This window comes from Furipterus horrens, unplaced genomic scaffold (genome assembly GCF_987537825.1).
Source record: "Furipterus horrens unplaced genomic scaffold, mFurHor1.1.pri manual_scaffold_3, whole genome shotgun sequence".
Lineage (NCBI taxonomy): Eukaryota > Metazoa > Chordata > Mammalia > Chiroptera > Furipteridae > Furipterus > Furipterus horrens.
The window spans coordinates 72,096,475-72,116,296 of NW_028327173.1; the positions used below are offsets into that span (position 1 = coordinate 72,096,475).

The 19,822-nt window shown below is 35.3% G+C and overlaps 1 protein-coding gene across 1 annotated transcript; it reads right to left on the reverse strand.

Annotated features, from left to right (window-relative positions):
- Positions 1–440: 440 nt before the first annotated feature.
- Positions 441–19,572, reverse strand: GCLM (glutamate-cysteine ligase modifier subunit). Its single transcript, XM_090269754.1, has 7 exons — positions 19,030–19,572; positions 14,624–14,689; positions 13,232–13,316; positions 9,632–9,691; positions 8,532–8,734; positions 7,046–7,160; positions 441–4,347 (listed from the first exon to the last, which is right to left on the reverse strand). The coding sequence occupies exons 1-7, from the start codon at positions 19,153–19,155 to the stop codon at positions 4,178–4,180; spliced, it is 825 nt and encodes a 274-aa protein (XP_090125880.1). The 5' UTR covers positions 19,156–19,572; the 3' UTR covers positions 441–4,177.
- Between the last annotated feature and the right edge of the window lie 250 nt (positions 19,573–19,822).

The window sequence follows — 19,822 nt, forward strand, 5'->3', positions numbered from 1 at the left end:
ATAATTCTGTACATATCAACATAAGTTGAAATTTTCTGCTAAAAATATAAAAAGCAAGTAGACAAAAAGACTATTTCTAGGGAAGGAAATCCAGATTTTCATTAGCAAGAGTATATATACTGTAAGTCAATAAAATATTATCTTCAAGTTGCTGAAGGAAAGTCTTTGGAAACTTAAAATTCTATAATGTCCAATGATCATTTAAAATTGAGAACAAAATAAAGAACATTTTTAGACAAACAGGACCTAAAGTTTACTGCCCAAAGACCTTTGGTAATTACTAAGGACATGCATAAGCAAGAAAAAAATGAACATAAATGGAATAGGATGCAAGAATCAACACTGAGCAAAGAAACAGAGAAAAAAAGAGCTGAGTCAAAATAAGTCATATGTATTGTAAAATATGAGTCTTCTTTAAATAACAGATCAACACACGGAAATCTTATGACATTTTATAATTTATTCATTGCTGAGGGATACATATAAGGTGACTTTTCTGGTAGTGAAACTACTTAAAGCTATATCCTTACATATTTAGGGGATTTCGGCAAGTTTTAGCCTCTCTTTTATAAACATGACTTCTCCAACCTTACCTAATCTTGTCTCAGCAGAAGTCATTCCTTTCTATCTGGTAAGCTCACGCTCTTGAAGAAAGTGTTTTCACTGAATTTCTAGTTTATATACATAAACTATTCATCGTTCAATAAAAGCATATTTACAAACCAGGCATAGAGGGCCTCTGGGCAGAAGGTCCACCCACACTTCCTCCTCTGATCCTACCCTAACGCTAATTTCTTCAGAAGAGTCTTCTAAAAATAGTACTTCCAAGCCCCATTTTCTTCCACATACTCCCAATCCCTTTTCACCACAGCTATTATTAACAGGTGCATATTTTTATTGCTCTGGTTCATATACAAATCTCCCCCCACCAAATATACCATATACTATAAACAAATAAAGATATGGTTTGTTTTTTCATTTGTGTCTATCTGCCAATATCTTGGACAGTGCCTGTCACATAGTAAGCATCTGATATATCTGTTGAATGAATGCATGAATAGCTTTATGGATTGGATATTTAAAAACGATTCATAATTTATTTTCAAGTTATACTCAGTTTGAGTTCAAATAGTTCAAAACCATAATGTTTCAGGATGCTTTCAACTCTTGAAACAACTTATTATATTTTAATTAAATTCATAAGTAAAATTTAAAACTATTATAAATATTAATAATGCTTTATATTTTGCATGTATTTTATAGTGTACCACTACAGACACATACCAGTTGAGTTAGCTGGTAGGGAAAAGTTATATTAGCTATTTTCAAAAATAAAACTGACATATCCCATCACCAGCTTTATGGGAAAATGACAGATACAAGTTCTGGTACATTAGGAAGTTAACTTAAAAAAATAGGTTTGGAATCATAAATTGATATATGAGTATAAAAAAACAAAGTTAAAATTCTCATTAAAACAACTTTAGATTTCTCTAAATGTACAACTGGCAGAAAGATGAACTGTCAGCCAATATACAATAAATATACCAATCACTTACATTCCCAAATATTGAAAATGCTGGGTGGAAATATTAGAAAGAAAATCTCTTCTGAAAACAGAGATAATCAAATGTGCCTTAGATCTCTCATTACCAAAACTTGAGATTTTATTTCAGTTATAACTTAGCTCTCTGATAGGGAACATCTGAACTATTTACTCAACATATAATGACTTTATTTCCCTTTCACACGTAGCTGTTCTATCTTGAGAATGGAAAAATTATTAGCTATTATTTGTGATTCAAACTCTAGCATGGGTTATCCCTAAATGAATATACTGGCTTACTGGCACAAGAGGGCTTCAGAATTTATACCACACGAACATATTTTATAAGACACCTTGGTCCTTCTGGTGACTACAGTTTCTTGGATGAGAATTCAAGACAGACTTATCACAGAACAAACTACAAGTTACAGTACATTTTGTTTAAGTAAGGCTCCAGTGTATTTTGAAAATGTAATAATAAGCTGCAGTTTTTTTTTCATGTTTTACTGAAAAAACAAGCAACTATATAAATTCTTTCTACCTTGGTCCACTGGATATACATCTCCCCAGAAAACATCTGTTATAGACACTATTGATAACTCAGCTTTAAGGAATTATTTGGTAGTATCACTGTTCTTTACATTATGGCTTTTTAAACATTAAGTTCTTAAATATTTGAAAAGTATTCACTATTTTCTGACAGTTCATACACATACACAAAAAGATGTGAACATCACCTTGGAAAATTATAAAGCCTTAGAAAATCAGTTTAAAAAAAAAGGCTATTCAATAACAGAAATTAAAAGTACAGAAGTGAAACAAACAAAAACTCATTAAAAAATTTCATACATGATCCCCTTCACAAAATGAATCTATAATCTTTGTCAGGAGTTGGGGGAAAAGAACACAGAAAATCTTTTAAGGTTGGATACATTAACAACATAAATTGTTTTTCCATTTTCAAAATAAGCCTTCAAACAATCCATTTTTTGTAAGTCCAGAGTTTAAAAAGTAACAATAAATGTGATATTAAAATTCCTTCTTAAAATATCTTGACCAACTCACTGTATACACTTAAATTAAAATGAGCATTTGTTTTTAGACTTATTTCATATGAAAAATGTACATTTACTAATAAAAAAGTTAACGATATACATTTAATAACATTACTTACAATTAATATAAAGGCTATCTAAGGCTTTAAGAAGCTTAAAGTCTAAACAAGTTTTAGCAGGTAAGTCAGCTGATTTAACATAATTCTAATGATCAAATTATCCAACCACCAAACCACAAAACCTTATCTATGATAGAAAAAGTCTAGTATATTTACTTTGAATATGTAACCATAGTTCTTTCCCTTAGTTGAAAAAAGTTGGGCAAATTAGTTTCATATATTAGTTTATATATATACCACATAGTAAAATACATGGTTTAAAAGTATTGATTGAGATAAGAGATTTTTAAAGAACTCTTCGAACTTATAGAATTAAGGAGACCTATAGTATATATCAAAGGTCACAGATTATTTATTTGCTATTTTCTGGTTCTTAAACTAATGAGGAATTATACCGAACGATGTATAGTTTCTTCTAGCTCTAAAGTTTTGATTATATTGTTTTGCTTTTAAGTAATTAAGACAGTATCTCAAAGTTGTCTAAACAGACAACACTGGCTATAAATTAAACTTTTTCACCCCTCTTCTGGCTTTTAGTCCCTCGCAATCAAGTTATTAGTGGGGAACAAATATCACATATTTAACAACTGATTCTTAGTCCCTGCGCCCCCTTCTCTCTCCAGACCCCACAGTGCCCAGCACATGGTAAGTGCTCAATACTTACTGGAAATTCCTGAATGAATAGCAAAATATTAAGGATGAATCAAGAATTAAAAAGAATCTGAAGATGATAACAGTTGTTTATAAAACCCCCAAACAATAATTTCAAAGTTTCTAGTCTCCTTTTTAGATTTACTTTGGTTTGTCATTCTAAATAATAGCAAGAGAAAATATGGCACAAGAATGCAAGGTTAAATCATTATAGGTAAACTACAAGTAAGGTTATTAAGTTACTAAGTAAACAAACAAAAAAAAATTATTTCTATCCATGTATTGAAGAAATGAATTTTATTTACACTACTAATAAATCCTAGCTACTCCAGTTACTCTGAGATATAATCATCTTAACAACAGAAAAATATCTTCCAGTATTTCAGTCTTAACAATTGTAACCAAATTATTTAGTTATACTATAGAGTAAGAAGCAATTAATGAATTTTTTGGAAATAAAATATATGTATATACATTACCCTGATGCCTAGGCCAAAATATATCTAACAACACATTTTCTTGATTTTCATTAGTCATAAAAATAAAGGAAAAATATATTGTAAATATTTTCTTTGTAGATAATTTCAATTAGAAAACAATAGTTTAATGAAAACAATACAGAGGTTCATGTGAGTGAACTGATACGAGGCAAGAGAAGTATTTAAAACTTGACAGGTAACATGTCAAAAATATAACTAAAGAATATCTGCCTCAGCGACACAGCAGTAATTAGATTTTTACACATCTCAATTTTATCTTACATTCAAGGAAAATACAAGTCAGTAGGTTGTGATCCTAAGTCATAGTTAGGAACCTCTTCTTTTAGCTTGTAGGATGTAGCCTTTTGATTTGATGATTCCTCTACTTTTAACAATGACTGAGTAGCGCAGTAGCCACAGTGGCACCCACTCGTGTGCTTGACTGCCAGGGATGCTTTCCTGAAGAGCTTCTTGGAAACTTGCTTCAGAAAGCAGTTCTTAAAACAAACAACAACGAATAAAAACTTGGAGTTAAATTGAAAACAAACACAGTTGACTATGGAGGGAAGTATTTAAATACAACAAAACACCTCAAAACTGAATATAAAACATGCTTATCCGTAATGTGTGCTGTGAAACTGAACCAGAATATCAGGAAGAGCCCGGCAGTTCCTCAGAACGGATCTATACCTGTACCCCAGTCTATTTAATACACAACTTCTAGTAAATGCAGCCTGGATATTTGTATTTTTTGAAGGTCTCCAGGCAATTCTAATGCTAGGAAAAATACAAGAAAGTACAATAGAAAGGAGGGAAAAAAAGAAAAATTACCTATTATCCTATCAACTGGAAACTAACCATTTCTACTGCCATGTATTTTTCCCCATCTTCTTTTCTATATCTATCTTGATATCTTAAAAACCAGAAATCATACTGTCATTATAGCCTAATTTACTTATTTTTTCTACTTATATTTCTCATGAGATTAAGTATTTCATGGAAGCATCATTTAAAATAATTTCCCAGTATTACATTATGCAGTTATCATAATTTATACATTATTGTTGGCCAAAATGTAGGGTTTTTTCCTAATATTTTGCTAATAAAAATAATGCTATAATGAACATCCTTAAAATGCATGCCTGGCTAATGAGTGACAAGGTCAAAGTACAAGTACATTTTGAAGACTTGATATATAAACATATTGCCAGTTGTTTTCCAGAAAGGCCATCCTTTACACTTCCTCCAGCAGCTGATAATGTTAAGAGTGCCAATCTCACCCTATCCTCAGCACCAGCAATCATTTAAAGAATTTTTTGCCAATGGTTATCTTTTAAATTGGTCTCTTTGAAGAAATCATTATTTTCTAATTCCATATTCATGTCCAAGCCCTCTACTACTGCTCTGATGTACCACTCCCTTCACTTCCTCTTCTCCAGCCACAATGGCCTCGTAGCTGTATCCCGGAATCCTCAAGCACATTCACACCGTGGGGGCTTTGCATCAGCTGCTCCCTTTCCTAAACACTTTTTCCAGATACCCACAGGGCTCTCTCCCTTCTTGCAGACCTCTGATTACCATCACCTTAGCAGGGAGGCCTCCCTGACCACCTTATATAGAAAAACAATCCCTAACCTGGGCACCCTTCTTCCTCAGCCAGCTTTTCTCCATAGCATATACCATTATTATCACACTTAACATTTATATTACTGTTTGCCTCCTCCCATTAGAAAATAAATTCCAGGAGGGTTGGTATTTGTCTGACTTGGTTCTATATGCCTAGTACTCAGAAACAAGACCTGGCACATAGGTGTCCATTGAATCAATCAATATGAAAAGATTCCACTAGGGTCAGAACCAACCATACAGTTAGATATTAAGTGACCTCCTATAATGTATGATTTGAGAGCACTAAAGGACCTGTTTGCTCCAAATGAACTGCTGTGATATTTAAAAAGCATCAATAGTAAACTCTCAGTAAATGTTACCTATCATTATGTGCCTGGCACTTTGCTGAGTACTTTACATATATTAACTCACTGAATCCACATGTTGACCCTATGAGATAGGAAATATTATTTGCCTTTACAGGGGAACACCAAGGCAGACAGGTTAGATAACTTGACCAAGACCACATAGCTAGTAAAAGTAGTTTTCTTAAACAGAATGCAAATGTCTCTTTGGAAAAGGAACAATAACATGGATTTGTTTATCAGATAGTCTAACACAGAAAAGGATCTTGAGGGAAGAAGGGATAACAGATTAGATTTAATGGGAAGAGAGGAAAGGTAAAGCAAATAATAAAGGGAAAGATCCTACTTCACAATTTTATCCTGTTTAAATTATTACCATAATTTCTAGGACAAAGAATAATGAAAAATACATACTTTCTGAGGAATAAGAATAGTTTAGAACACAGGTAGGGTTTTTGAGAGCTTATAAACAAAATTCTATTTTAGATGAGAAGCACAGTTAAATGCTTTTATAACTTGATGACTTAAAAAACAAAACATTTGATACTGTGGACAAAAAGAGGGCATTGTAATAAATCTAACTAAAAGTAACCTCACAGGGTGAGCTGATCAGAAATTCCTAACTGGACAGGTCATGGCGGGTAGTCTCATTCCAGGCATATATCTTCTTTAGTAAAAAGTTTATTTTTGCCTTAAGCAAGCCTTGTCCATTATATTTGTGCATCTAGGTTAACATATCTTCCTTTAAAAAAATTCTTTTTTAAATTTATTTTTAGAGAGAGGGGAAGGGAGGAAGAGAAACACCAATGTTTTGCTGCCTCTCACAAGTTCCCAACTGGGGACCTGGCCTGCAACCCGGCCAAGTGCCCTAACTGGGCATCCAACCGATGACCTTTCAGTTCACAGGCCAGCGCTCAATCCACTGAGCCACACAAGCCAGGGCTATTTAGAGTATCTTAAAAGATCTTCTCTGTGTAACTTAATATTTATAAATCTCAACAGGCTAATGTTCAGGAAACAATTCCTTCCCTTCACTTTTTCCCCATTGGTACAAAGTGAAGCTCTCTGAAACTAAAACAAAGGCATATGTTTTGAACTAACCATTAAGAATAGTTCTAGGTACATTCATCACTGTACACAATTAGAAATGCAATTTTAACAAGTAGCTCCCTGTAAGATAAAAGCTAGTCATCAAATTCTATAAATAAAAAATCTGTCTTACCTTTTGGATCATTATGAGTCAATAGCTGTATATCAAATTGTTTAGCAAATGCAGTCAAATCAGGTGGCATCACACAGCAGGAAGCAAGATTAACTTGGTTACTATTTGGTTTTACCTAGAAGTGAAAAAAAAAAATCATATCTCCACTAAATTAAGTACCACTAGAAGCAGACAGTAGCACAAGGACTCAATTTTAGAAAAATATGAAATATCACATTCTATAGTGCTTAAAGTTTTTAAAATACTTTTACATGAAGTATTTATTAATGTATGCTTTTCTAACTCATGTTAGCAGTAACAAGGAAAGGAAAAATAGCTCTTGGAAGGGAAAAGCCAATATAGTACCACACTATTAAAAAGTATCCTGCTACCTGGCCAGTCTGGCTCGGCTGGTCGGAGTGTCATCCCATAAACCGGAAGGCCTGGGTTTGATCCCCCGTCAGGGCCCAAGCCTAGGTTGTGGGTTCAATCCCCAGTCGGGCGTGTATGAGAGACAACTGACCAATGTTTTTCTCCCTCCCTTCCCCTTTCTATATAATCAAGAAGCATGTCCTTGTGTGAGGGTAAAAAAAACGTATCCTGCTAGAATCTGCAATCTAATACATCTGCCCCAGAAACAAACTTGATAAGTGTGATGGTTCCAACTACAGAGGGCATATGTCTTAAAGGTGAAGATAAAATACAAATAAGTACATTTAATGTTAAAGTATAAAATATGGTTACTGATCAGACACATTTTGAAAATGAGAAAAATCAGATAATTTCTAATAGCTCCTCAGGTTAATTTATAGGTACATTCTGGATCATCCAAGTCTCTCCAGCAGGATCTTAGCCACATTCCAGCTACCACCAAGTCAAAGGGAGAAGGGACACCACTTTCTCTAGGGTCTTCCTGTCCATAAGGAACTGAAAGTTCTGAAAAGGACGAGGCTGAGGATGAAGTACAAGTTAACAAAGAGAGTTACAGAGAATAAAGGTAAAATACTAGTAAGCAAACTCCCTAATAATTTGTACATTATTAGGCCAGATAGTGGTGGGGATTAATTTATGATGCCCACTCCATTATCAAGTTGTATGAACTAAGTCTTATATGTCTTTAAACAACAGTCAGCAAAATATTTGTTATATATGATGTCCTCTTATTTAGGAAATTAGAACCATGGCCTGATAATAAGTAAAGAAAAATGTCATATTTTTATCACATAAGTAAAACTGAAGGAAACAGACATAATTCATTTGGCTATGAATGCTTCAATACACATTTTCTAGTGTTTTTGTCACTCATTGTAAATGAGACTAATAAGTTAAACTAGACATATATTTGAGAAAAAATCCAGTGCTATATATAAAGCCAGCCTCAAAACTTCCACATTTGGAATAGTCACCCCACAGTGAGTGTCCACTATGTGATAATGCTCAAAAGTAAGCAGCAAAGACAGTAAAAGACAGGCCTCCCCAGAGTGCCCATGATCTAGGTGTCCTTTACCTGGGCCCACTGATAGAGCTGTTCCAACTGTGTTTTGTCTAAGTCAGAGGTACCTATAGCAACAATCTTTTTACTCTGAACTAAGTTTTCCAATTCCTCCCAGTAAGGCTGCAAATGCTCCAAGGAAAGATTAACTCCATCTTCAGTAGGAGGTGAAGCAATAATCACAGAATCCAGCTGTGCGACTCCAAGGATTGAACAGGCTTATGCGAAGGAAAACACAAAGAGGAGGGACATTTGTTACATAGTAAAAGTAAGTACTTCTAATGCCCTTCAAGCATCCCACTGAATTCTGTCCAAATATTCACTGGTTTTCTATATAGCAGATTATTTTACTCAGTTTCATAATTTATCTGTTACTATTTCCATCTTTTATAAAAATATAAGTGTCCATTAATCCACTTGGTCTATGTGGTAGGCTAGTGGATTTCTTTGACCTGCCTCTTCCTGGGGAACCCATAGCTACTTCAGGCTCCTGTTTCTGGGTGAACAGACCTCCTTATTTCCTAGGTCTCCGGATCTTTTGGTGGCTTCCTTATCTTCGTAACATTTTCTTCTCTATTTTTACTAGTATCTCATAAAGATGATCACAAGAATGCTGACCTAATATTCTGCAATTGGTAGTCACAGCAAAAAATAAACTTGAGACTCTGAAAAACTGAATGTATGGTCTTAATCTATATTTATACAGGTAGGTAATTTCTTAGTTTCTATACAAATAATTTAAGAGTTTATTTTATTGATAATTGTTCATTGAACAGTTATACGAAAGAGCTAATTATTTTAGTGTCCAAAATATATAAATACTGAAAGAATGTTTTAAAAGAAAAAAGTACTAAATAACTGTTAATACCACAATAACCTAAACCAAGTACTGAAAATAGATTAAAAGGCTTTGCTTGCTTGTTGTAGCTGTTTTGGTATTTCATTTATACTATTAAAAGGGCTAAGAATATGATTTAGAATTTCTACCTCCAAACATATAGTTAACATTTAATTATGTTACATCTTTTACATTCCTCTTATACATCCTCTTACATAGTTAATATGGCTCTAACTTAAAGTCCACTATACGAATAAAAAGTTAATATTTTGCTTACCCATGTCAACTGCATTTCTAGTTGCTGATGAAGAGTTTGCTCCTACAATAAACAGTTTTGCTGGGTAACAAAGAAAAACTGATTACCACATTTGAGTAACATTCTACTATATAGTATTAACACTGCTAATTCTAAGATGACACATAATCCTGAGTGAATTATTTTTTTCTCTTAGTCACATAATTTTAGTTTTCATTTTAAGATATAAAAGTTTACTTCTATTGTCATTTTTAAACTATATGCTATTTGCAACCAAATATCTGTTTGTCAAAACCAAAAAGCAAACATTAATTACCCATTTGTTAGAAGGCAGGTCAGATAGAGAAACTTATTATTCAAAATGTACATTTTATAAATTAATCATTAATGAAGCATATTATTTACTTTCTCCAATAAACTAAAAATCTGTACATAGACCAAATTAAAATTTCTCATGAGAAGAAAACTGAGAAAACAAAAAAACAAAAACAAACAAAAAAAACCCAAACAAACAAAACACTCACAAGCCAACTTTCCTAATATAATCATTTAAAAAAATTTAGACTTTACTTTCTAATTCTTGGTCATATAAAACAGGGTCTAACACTGTTTCTAATTCTATTTGGTCTACCTTTATGAATTATTTTTCTCTTTCAGTAATTATCTTAATTTTTTACCATAATAGTAATGTATTCACTCTAGAAGTGAGGGAAACCTACAAAGGAGTCTAGACCCCTCTAAAAAATGCCAATAGTTTCACCACTAAAAGCAAGTACTGTTTAAATCTTTCTGTACTCTGCACTTTTAATAATTTTACATGCTTATTTTTTATTGAGTTTATTGGGATGACATTGATTAATAACATTATAAAGGTTTCAAGTGTACAGTTCTATAATACATCATCTGTATATTGTATTGTGTGTTCACTACCCCAAGTCAAGTCTCCATCCATCACCATTAATCTCCCCTAACCCTCATTTTTAATAGTTGAACATTATTCTGTAATTTTTATAGGTATAATTTACTAAATGATTTCTTGCTTTTTGAACATTATGTTATTACATATCATGCTAATACAAACATCTCAATAACTTTTTGTTCAACATTATGCTGAAGCATTTCCCAAGGGCAAATTGTCAGAAATGAGATTATGAGTCAAAAAATATGATTTTTTTTGTGAGTATTGTTCTATTTACCTCCTAAATTTTACTAGACCACCTCCTAAATTTTACCAGACCAGAGTTGCTCTAACAATATAGACTTATAAAAAATGTTATTAAAATATATATATATATATTTGCTAATTTAGTAGATACAATATATACCTCTCCAGGACCACATTAATTGGCAATTTCTTTTCTCAGCTTTAACCAGAAAAATTTTGAATTATTTTATAAATTTATAAGATTATGGCTTTGGCTCGATTCCAACTCAACTTTACATGTCTGTAATTACTTTATGTAAATTCATTGTTCAAAAACCTAAATTTACTCAAATAGATAAATGGAGCAGTAGGAGAGCAGCAAGAGAAAAAACTCCAAAGGGGAATGATTAGAAAACAGGCTAATGACATACCCTATATAAAGGGCATGGCATTCAATATATACAGTAGTCCCTCTCTATATCGCGGTTCACTTATCGCACCCTCACTGTATCGCGGGGTTTTAAAAAATATTATATTTAATTATTTATCGCGGATTTTTTGCTATATCGTGGGATTTTGCGGTACTGTATACGTATGTTGTTAAAGTTACTTAGCTTTAAGAGTGTAGAATAAATGTAAGGTTCCTATTTCGCAGGGGGATCTAGAACGTAATACCCATGATAAGTGAGGGAATACTGTACAACAAATTTTCCTTGTACATTTCTTTTATTTCTCATTTCCTTTAATTGCTAGATAATCTTCCTAAAACATTGCTTTCCTCATGCTACTTCTCTATTTAAAAGCCAGCACAGTTCTACCAGATGAGTCACTCTCACCACTTTGGCCCAACCTTAGCTCCCATAATTATACACTATAAAATCCTCCCCATCACAATGCCTCTGATCATAAATTAGTGCCATTTGAAATGGTCTCCTCTCTCTGAAAGAAGAGGCATTTTTTAGATAGAGGAAAGCTCTTCATATTGGGAGAATTTTGATCTTATCAAGCCCTCCAGGAATTGAGGACAACTTGTGAGATGAACCTAAACCATGGTGAACTGCAATCAACCACAGAGAAAATGTTGCTTTTACTTCCTTTTCAACACAAATAGCAATGTGATATTGATAGGAAGAAATGGGTTCTGGAGTCAGGCATACCTGGGTGGAGTCCCGGTTCAACTACTTACTGGCTGTATGACAACTTTCAAGCTATTTAATGTCACCTGTGCAATGGGGGATTAACAGACCTACCTTGTAGAATTGTTTTGAGACTTATAAGAAATATAATTTTAAAAGTGCCAAGTATAGTGCCTGGTACAAAGTAAGACTCAACAAATGGCAGTTATGATTGAGTCAAAACACAATGCCCTATCTCATCTTACATGCCCACCCCCCACCACAAAAAAATAACCATAACACAACCACAAATGGTAATAAATAATAGTTAACTAGCACTTAACTTTGTGCCAAGCACTGTGGTAAGTGCTTCTGTAATTTCATCTAACTTACAAATAAGCCTGTGAAACAGATGCATCCCCATTTTATAGATAAAGAAACTGAGGCTCAGAGAGATTAAATAACTTGTTAGTCTAAGATTATACCAGTCAGTATCTGCATACTCAGGAATTTCAGTCTAGTCAGGCTCAAGCTTTTAATCAAGGTGCTATGCTGACAATAAGCTGAGTGCAAGAACAGTGCACCTTTTCATTTTTTCATTCCTTGAGTTTGACATAATCTCTGTAAAGTAGTCACTTGAATGGGTATAATATGTATTTTATTTCTCTTTATGCAACTTGTTTCACACTTCTTTTTTCATTGCCAGGCTATCTCAGCCACTACTTAGCAGTGTCCCACCAGGAAGGGAGGGCTTATGCCTGCTTTGAGTAGACAATGTTCTTAAGACTTCCCTTTATTCTTTCCATTTCCTCTACCTTAATCTTCCCACTGCTCTGAAGTCCAAAATATAAATTAATAAAAACAGCTGTGGCCCTGACCGGTGTGGCTCAGTTGGTTAAAGCATCATCCGATAACTGAAAGGCTGTAGGTTCAACTCCCGGTCAGGACACATACCTAGGTTGAAGGTTCCATTCCCAGTCTGGGAATCTATGTTCCCAGGTCTATTCCCCAGTCTGGGTGCATACGGGAGGCAATCAATCGATATTCCACTCTCTCCCTTCCTCTCTTTCTAAAAGCAATGAAAAAAATGTCCTCGGCTGAGGATTAAAAGCAAAACAGGCTGTGAAGAACAGCAAGGTAAAGTTTTACTGTGACTCCATTGAAGAAACCAACACTGACCTCCTATAACTACCTCTAAGAGCTGACATTAAAATTATGTTCAGAGAATTTTCACATGCCCCACACTTAATAATCGAGTCACTCATTACCAGAAGCAAAGAAAGGCTTATTCCCATGCCTGACAAAATCTCACTATCACTTCTACTGTACTAAACATAATGAATTAGAAAGGCTAGACTTTACCTGAAACTTTCATTTCTTCTCTTTCATCGGGATTTATCTTTTCTACTGCATGAGATACAGTACATTCCAAGACATCTGGAAATTCCTATAATAAACATATGATGTTTACAATAAGTATAAAAGGTTTCAGATTAGCTATATACTTCTTACTGTCCATAATGCCCTTTAAAAGCAGGGAACCCCCAAAATAACAGGGTTCGGTGTGGTAGAGAATGGGCTTCATAAGGTTTGTAAAGCCCTGAAATACAGGTAAAACATTGTGTGTGTGTGTGCATGTGTGCGTGTGTGTTCTCTGGGGAGAAAAATGGCATTTTGATCAGGTACTCAAAGGGATGCATGATTCAAAAAAACACAACGGCAAAAAATAAATAAATAAATAAATGGGGGCAGGAGGCCTGTAAGGAGTTAGAACCACTAGTACAGTAGATAATTTTACTTAGAAAAATAATAATAATAATATTATCTGTTCTGGATAATGACACATTAAAAACTTTCTACATTAATCACAAACATCTTAAAGAAAACATTTTTTCTGAGTGCAATAAAAAAAAAGGAAGTCATTCCAATGCATAATGAATAATTTATGAGAAAAATAAATTTAGCACATATTAATCAGAAACATATTAACTCACATTTACAAGATTAAAACAAAGTAAGCAGTGAAGCCCTTTCTCACAATTCTTGAGCATATTACAATGTCTTCGTGCAGTGCTTACTAATCATACGTAAATCGAGTAATGGTCATTTCAGAGAAACTGAGACTGATAGTAGACATTAATCATCGCATGTCTAGCGGCTATAGTTATAAAACTTGCAGTATGCCCAGGGGAACAAATATGTCCAGCACACAACTTCTTCCATTCTTTTACAATAGTCTATGTAATTTGATACATACCTTTGGCTAAGCTGGATCCCAAAGAGAGGTTTATAGTCAAGTGTTCTATATAGTAACATTAATGATAATAGCCATATATTGACATTTAATAAAACACAGTTCCTTACTGTTTCAGCAGAAACTGACATTTCAGAAATTATTTCTAGTAACTATATTATTGGGGTGATACTCTATCAAAGCAATCTACAAACCAACACTGTTTAATAATAGTTATACCTTTGTCAGGCTAAATATAAACTGGAACAAAATACACTGTGAGGAAACTCTGGTGGGAGTTCTGAAGCACACAGAATCCCAATATCTTGTCTAGGTGAAGCCTTGACTACACAATCTAGATTTCCTGTTTTATGCTTAAGCCTAACATCTCAGCATATCAGCCACAGGGAGTTTTATGTTAATTGCTTATTTGACTTCCCTATCAAAACCGAGGAAATTAATTTCCTGCTTACTTCACTTCTTTTTGGACTACATGATTTCTTGACCCATATTTTACTCACCCTGACCAAATCAGGGCTGATTTGGGAACTCCACTCATTCAAGGTCTTTTGGATACAATCTCGAAGCTGCAAAAGAAATGCATTTTGAAACTGTTAATCAAACTCTATATACTTTTCTGTATTTCTATGATAAGAGCACATTAGTTTGATATTTAGGAAAAAGATGTCAATAGGAATTATCATATAAACCAAAGTTTTAGTTCTACAAAGCTGTTTTCTTCAACAAAGATAAATTTATGCTTTTATCCTACTTTTAATTCTCAAATGTTGATGACCTAAAGCAGTAATCTATTTTAAAAGTCTTTGTATCGATAAAAATTTAAGTAAACTTTTGAGACATAAAAACATCCATAAAGAAACAAACAAAAAAAATACTCAAGAATAAAGTTTATAATGGAGAAATACAGGTTCAAGTCCAGGCAGCCTGGTTAGATTTCATATTAACCACTAAGTTATAGTCCTCAAAGACAAACAAATATTCTATAAATGTACCCAGAGGAACTCCTACATCAGATTTATGGTATTTATTAAAAATTCAATTTTCAGAGCCCCATGATAGACCTGTTTAATCACCGTATAAGGGAAGAACTTTTATTTAACAAGCACCCCAAGCAATTGATATGTACTCTAAAGTCTGAAAACCACTACAGCCTTATCTTACAAAAGTCCATGTGCACGTCAGTTCATGTGCTATTTCCTAACACTTGGGTACATCTACAACCTGTCTTCAATGTTTTCTTATATAAACAAATAAAATTTTTACACTAACATTATATTTTGTTATAAATTCATTTAAGTGTTTATATTCTTTTATCTCTTATGTCAGTACATTTCAAACTTATTTGACAGTGGTCCAAAGTAAGACAGACAGTCACATAGTGAGGACCTCATACATATATAACAGACAAAAATTTGCATAACAATATTATGTTCACTACATGCCAGGCACACTCTGATGGCTTCCACTAATTAGAAAAACATGTGCTAACAGTAAAATGACAACAAACTCACAACTATCAACCAAGGAATCTAAAAACCAAAAACAAACTGAGCAAACAACTAAAAGAGGAACAGAACCATAGATATGGAGATTATATGGAGGGTTATCAGCAGGGAGGGGGAAGAGGGAGAATGGGGAAAAAGGTGCAGAGATAAAGAAGCACAACTGGTAGGTACAAAATAGGGGGATGTTAAGAATAGTAAAGTAAACAAAGACGGAGAAGCCAAAGAACTTATAAGCATGATCCATGGACATGAACTAAGGGGGGTATTGCTGAGGGAAGGGAGGTACCCGGCAGAGGGGGGCAAAGGGGAAAAAATTGGGACAACTGTAATAGTGTAATCAAATATACTTTAAAAAAATGTGCTGTTCCATAACTCACTAAATTGATTTATGACTACAAATGGTCAACACTAGCAGTTTGAAATCAATGCCTTATAAATACCCAAGGGCACAGTGCTCTGCATTCTGTGAACAATTAATGAAAAAACAAATGAGTTGAATTGTGAAAGCACTTTCCCAACTGCAATAACAGAGACTAAACTTCTGAACTATCTGATCTGTGACTACTTACGATAAAGACCGATATAAGCACTTTATTGCTTATATCTTAGTACAGATAATTGTAAGTGCAACCGGTTTACCAATTGAAGAGCTCAGGGTCACCTATGTTAAGATTTATAATTCACGACAATATAATATCCCACATGAATTTAATTTACAAGGTCTATATCTTTACAGAAAGTATATTTATAATCAAATTTAAGTCAGTAAATAAAAATTAAACAGAATTACAAGTCAATATTCTTTTAAAAAGTAGTAAAAGCTGAGGCAGCAGGATGGACTGGAAGTTAACAATTCTATCAGGAGTGCTTTGGCTCAAATCATGGGAGAATTTGATGAAATTTTCCTTTGAAAGGATGGCTCCTTTGCATACTTAAGGCTTTTCTGGTTTTTGAGTATTTATCCCCTTCTTGAAACTATTTCTTTAATTAATCTTAGATTCTGAAAAACGTCAGGATAAATCACAGAACAGTCCAATGTTGCAATAATAGGAGAAATTAACTGACTATATCACAAACCCAGTAAGTTTTAATCTTTTACATGTTATCTGTACTGCTTGAACATTAACCTTGTACGTTTTTGTTCTTTGCTTTCTTTATTCTTAACACACACTGTCATTGAAGATAAGTATCATCAAAACATAAGAGTATCGTTAAATCTGCGGTTGTATAAGAGTTTTAAAAATAGCACATGATTCAACTGGTCAACTATCCTTACAACAAAGAACTGGGCAAAACAGTCCCATAATGATGCATTTAAAAAACAAAATCTAATTTCATAAAATTCCAGTGTAACCAAACATCTGGGCAGAGATCACAGAATAAAAACAAACAAGGAAATGTAGAAGAAAACTTCTAGAAAAGTCAATTAAACTCTCTACTCAATGTGTATACTTTCTCAATAATGAGTGATTTATTCAGTTTCTTTATTCAATGAGGTCAAACTGTTTCAAGTAGCATACTCTAATTTGAAACCCTGGTTATTACAAAGTTCTTTTTTACATGGAAATAAAACATGCATAGTTTCCCTACAACATGCTGCCATATCTCAAGTGTTCCTCAAATATTTTCTAATTTCTTTAGTTTTTTCCCTCTTATGCTGCACCCCCTCTCAAACCCACACAAACCAGATTTAGTCTTTTGAAAGATGTTTTTAAAAATGTGGGATGTGACTCATAACTTCATTAAGAAATAAAGTTTTTAAAAAATTAAAATAGGATAGGAAAACATCAGAATATACAATATATAATAAGGGTTAGTGTCTTTTCATGAAACCATATATATATACACACACACACACACACACACACACACACACTTATACAGTTATGCAAAATAAATGCATTTCTTACTGGGTCTGCGGTAAAAATATTGAAAGCCACTACTCTAGAGTGTTATAGTGTGATAAGAGAAAATTTCACCCAATATTATCAATCTACATGCAAAATGGTGTACTGAACCAGCAGCACTGGAGATAATTAAAGGTCTAGAACTAAATATAGAAATATTTATCTTTGGGAGAAATAGTGCAAGGGGGTGGTTTGAACAAAACAAGACATACTAGACACAGAATAGGCACAGGATTCTGATTCCTATTCAAGTTACAACCAGAGTTCTCATCTCTTGCTGGGTACTCACTCCCAGCACCAAACCTGTACACAGGTCTAGTGCATACTCAGAGGAATGCCATGTGCTGCCGTATAATCATCAGCATCTTGTATAAAGAACAGAAACTGTCTAGGAACACAGCTGATAACAACATATTATATAATTTAGGGCATTTTTTTCTTTTAATCAAGATTTGTCTTAATTGTACGGTGTCAGATGAGTACTAGGCTTATCAGGATGATTGCTTCGTAAGTTAAATAAATGTCTAATCACTATGTTGTACACCTGAAACTAATATAATAATATTGTATGTCAACTGTAATTGAAAAATTAAGAAAATATTTAAAAAACATTTATCTTTCTGATTGAACCGGAAAATGCCATTATGGTGAATGTTTCCACATATATTTTAATACAACGACCCGCTGATGAAGGCATTATCCAGCTTTAAAGCTACAGAGTCAGAGTAACTTTCCCAAAGTCACAGCGCTCCTAAATTTAAGTTTTATTTATTGTTATTTTTTAATACTAAAATTGTCCCATACCACCAACATGCCTCCACAATTAACTGTGCATCGTCAATGATTGTACACGCAGGAATGAACAGCTAGGTAACAAGTGTATGATTCCAGATTAACCTCTGCCACTTTCGGACTAGTGGTTATTCTTTAGACAAATAAACTAAGATTTATCTTTGGCAAGAAAAATACACGAGTATACTTTGCTTCAAAGCCGGATTTGATTGTTTAGTTATTTGCCTCACAACAACAGAGAAACTATTGTCAACATCCTAAAAGCCAAGTGGATTGTTACTACTACTGCTACTTAGTCTGAATTCTTCAAAAACCATTCTCTATAAGCTATTTTTCACCTGGACACATACTGGGAAAGGGGGCGGGACCTAGCGATGTACAGGCTTTCTCTAACCCTCTAGCCAGGGTGAGGGATCCCACACGTTTGCGAGTTTGGATATCAGCCGTAACTACGAATGGAGGCGTCATTCGGTGTGAAGTTGCACCTGCCAAGTTTTTAAAGACCCGTTACCCCCAATAGCAGCTTTGGGTACGATGTCGCACGGGCAGCTGCCCCAGCCTCCTCCCGCGGGTGGAGCCCAGGTGCGCGCTGAGCCCGACCACCCGCCCTCGCCTTTCATAGCCGCCCGCCCGGCAGGCCCGCGGCCTGGCCCGGGAGGTCCTCGTCTCCGGTCTCCGCCGGCCACCCTCGTCCGCCCTCACCTCCTCGCTGTGCGTGGACGGACACTTCTTCCGCAGGCGGCCCCAGTTCAGCAGGTTCCCGGTCTGCAGGTGCAGGGTGCGGGCCCGCGCCAGGAGCGCCCTCGCTGTGCGGCTGTCGGTGCCCATGGCAGCGGCTGACAAGGGGGCTAAGCAGTGATGGGGCCACAGGCAGGGAAGAAGGCGGCCTTGCAGACAGAGTGCCCGAGGCCGAAAAGCCGGGCGCAAGGTTGCGCGCCCTGCGCAGCGAGACCTCGGCCTGCGCTCGGCCCGAGGAAAGCCGGGCGGCGGGGGCGTAGCGGTTTCCCGAGTAAGACGCGCTGGTGGCTACGGCTCCTGGTACTGCAGCCGCCCCAGGCGAGTTGACTCCCAAAGGAGGGAGCCGTTTCCTGGAAGACAATGACTAAGCAGTATTAGCGGAGTAAAAGTGCTTCGTAACCGTTACCGGTCCCGCTGCGAAGCCTGACAGGGCGGGGCGAAGCGAAGCAGCAAGTAAGCTGGAGATCCTTGGCCCGCCGAGGACCAGCCTTCGGCCTGAGGCGGGCGTGGCAGTCGGAGGGCGCGCGGGGTGCGCTGGGCGCGGTGGGGCGGGGCGGAGCCGGCTCTCGGCGGAGCTCCCCCTGTCGGTCAGAGGAGGGTGGGCAGGCTAACTCTACCTAGTGCCTCCAACTGCGCTCACTGTCTGGCCCCCAGCCAATGGGCGGTCACACTGGTGAGTTCCTTACATACCTCTTAAAAAAAACAGCGTTGGTGTCTTCCAAGGTTTTGAAATACTAGCTGGTTTTAGAGCTCATAA

Excerpts from the sequence above, each read along its gene's own strand:
- GCLM (XM_090269754.1), bottom strand. The coding sequence starts at position 19,155 with ATGGGCACCGACAGCCGCACAGCGAGGGCGCTCCTGGCGCGGGCCCGC. Across the intron at positions 8,735-9,631 it reads TAGAAATGCAGTTGACATGG|CCTGTTCAATCCTTGGAGTC; the intron begins GTAAGCAAAATA and ends CCTTCGCATAAG. Across the intron at positions 4,348-7,045 it reads GACTCATAATGATCCAAAAG|AACTGCTTTCTGAAGCAAGT; the intron begins GTAAGACAGATT and ends GTTTGTTTTAAG.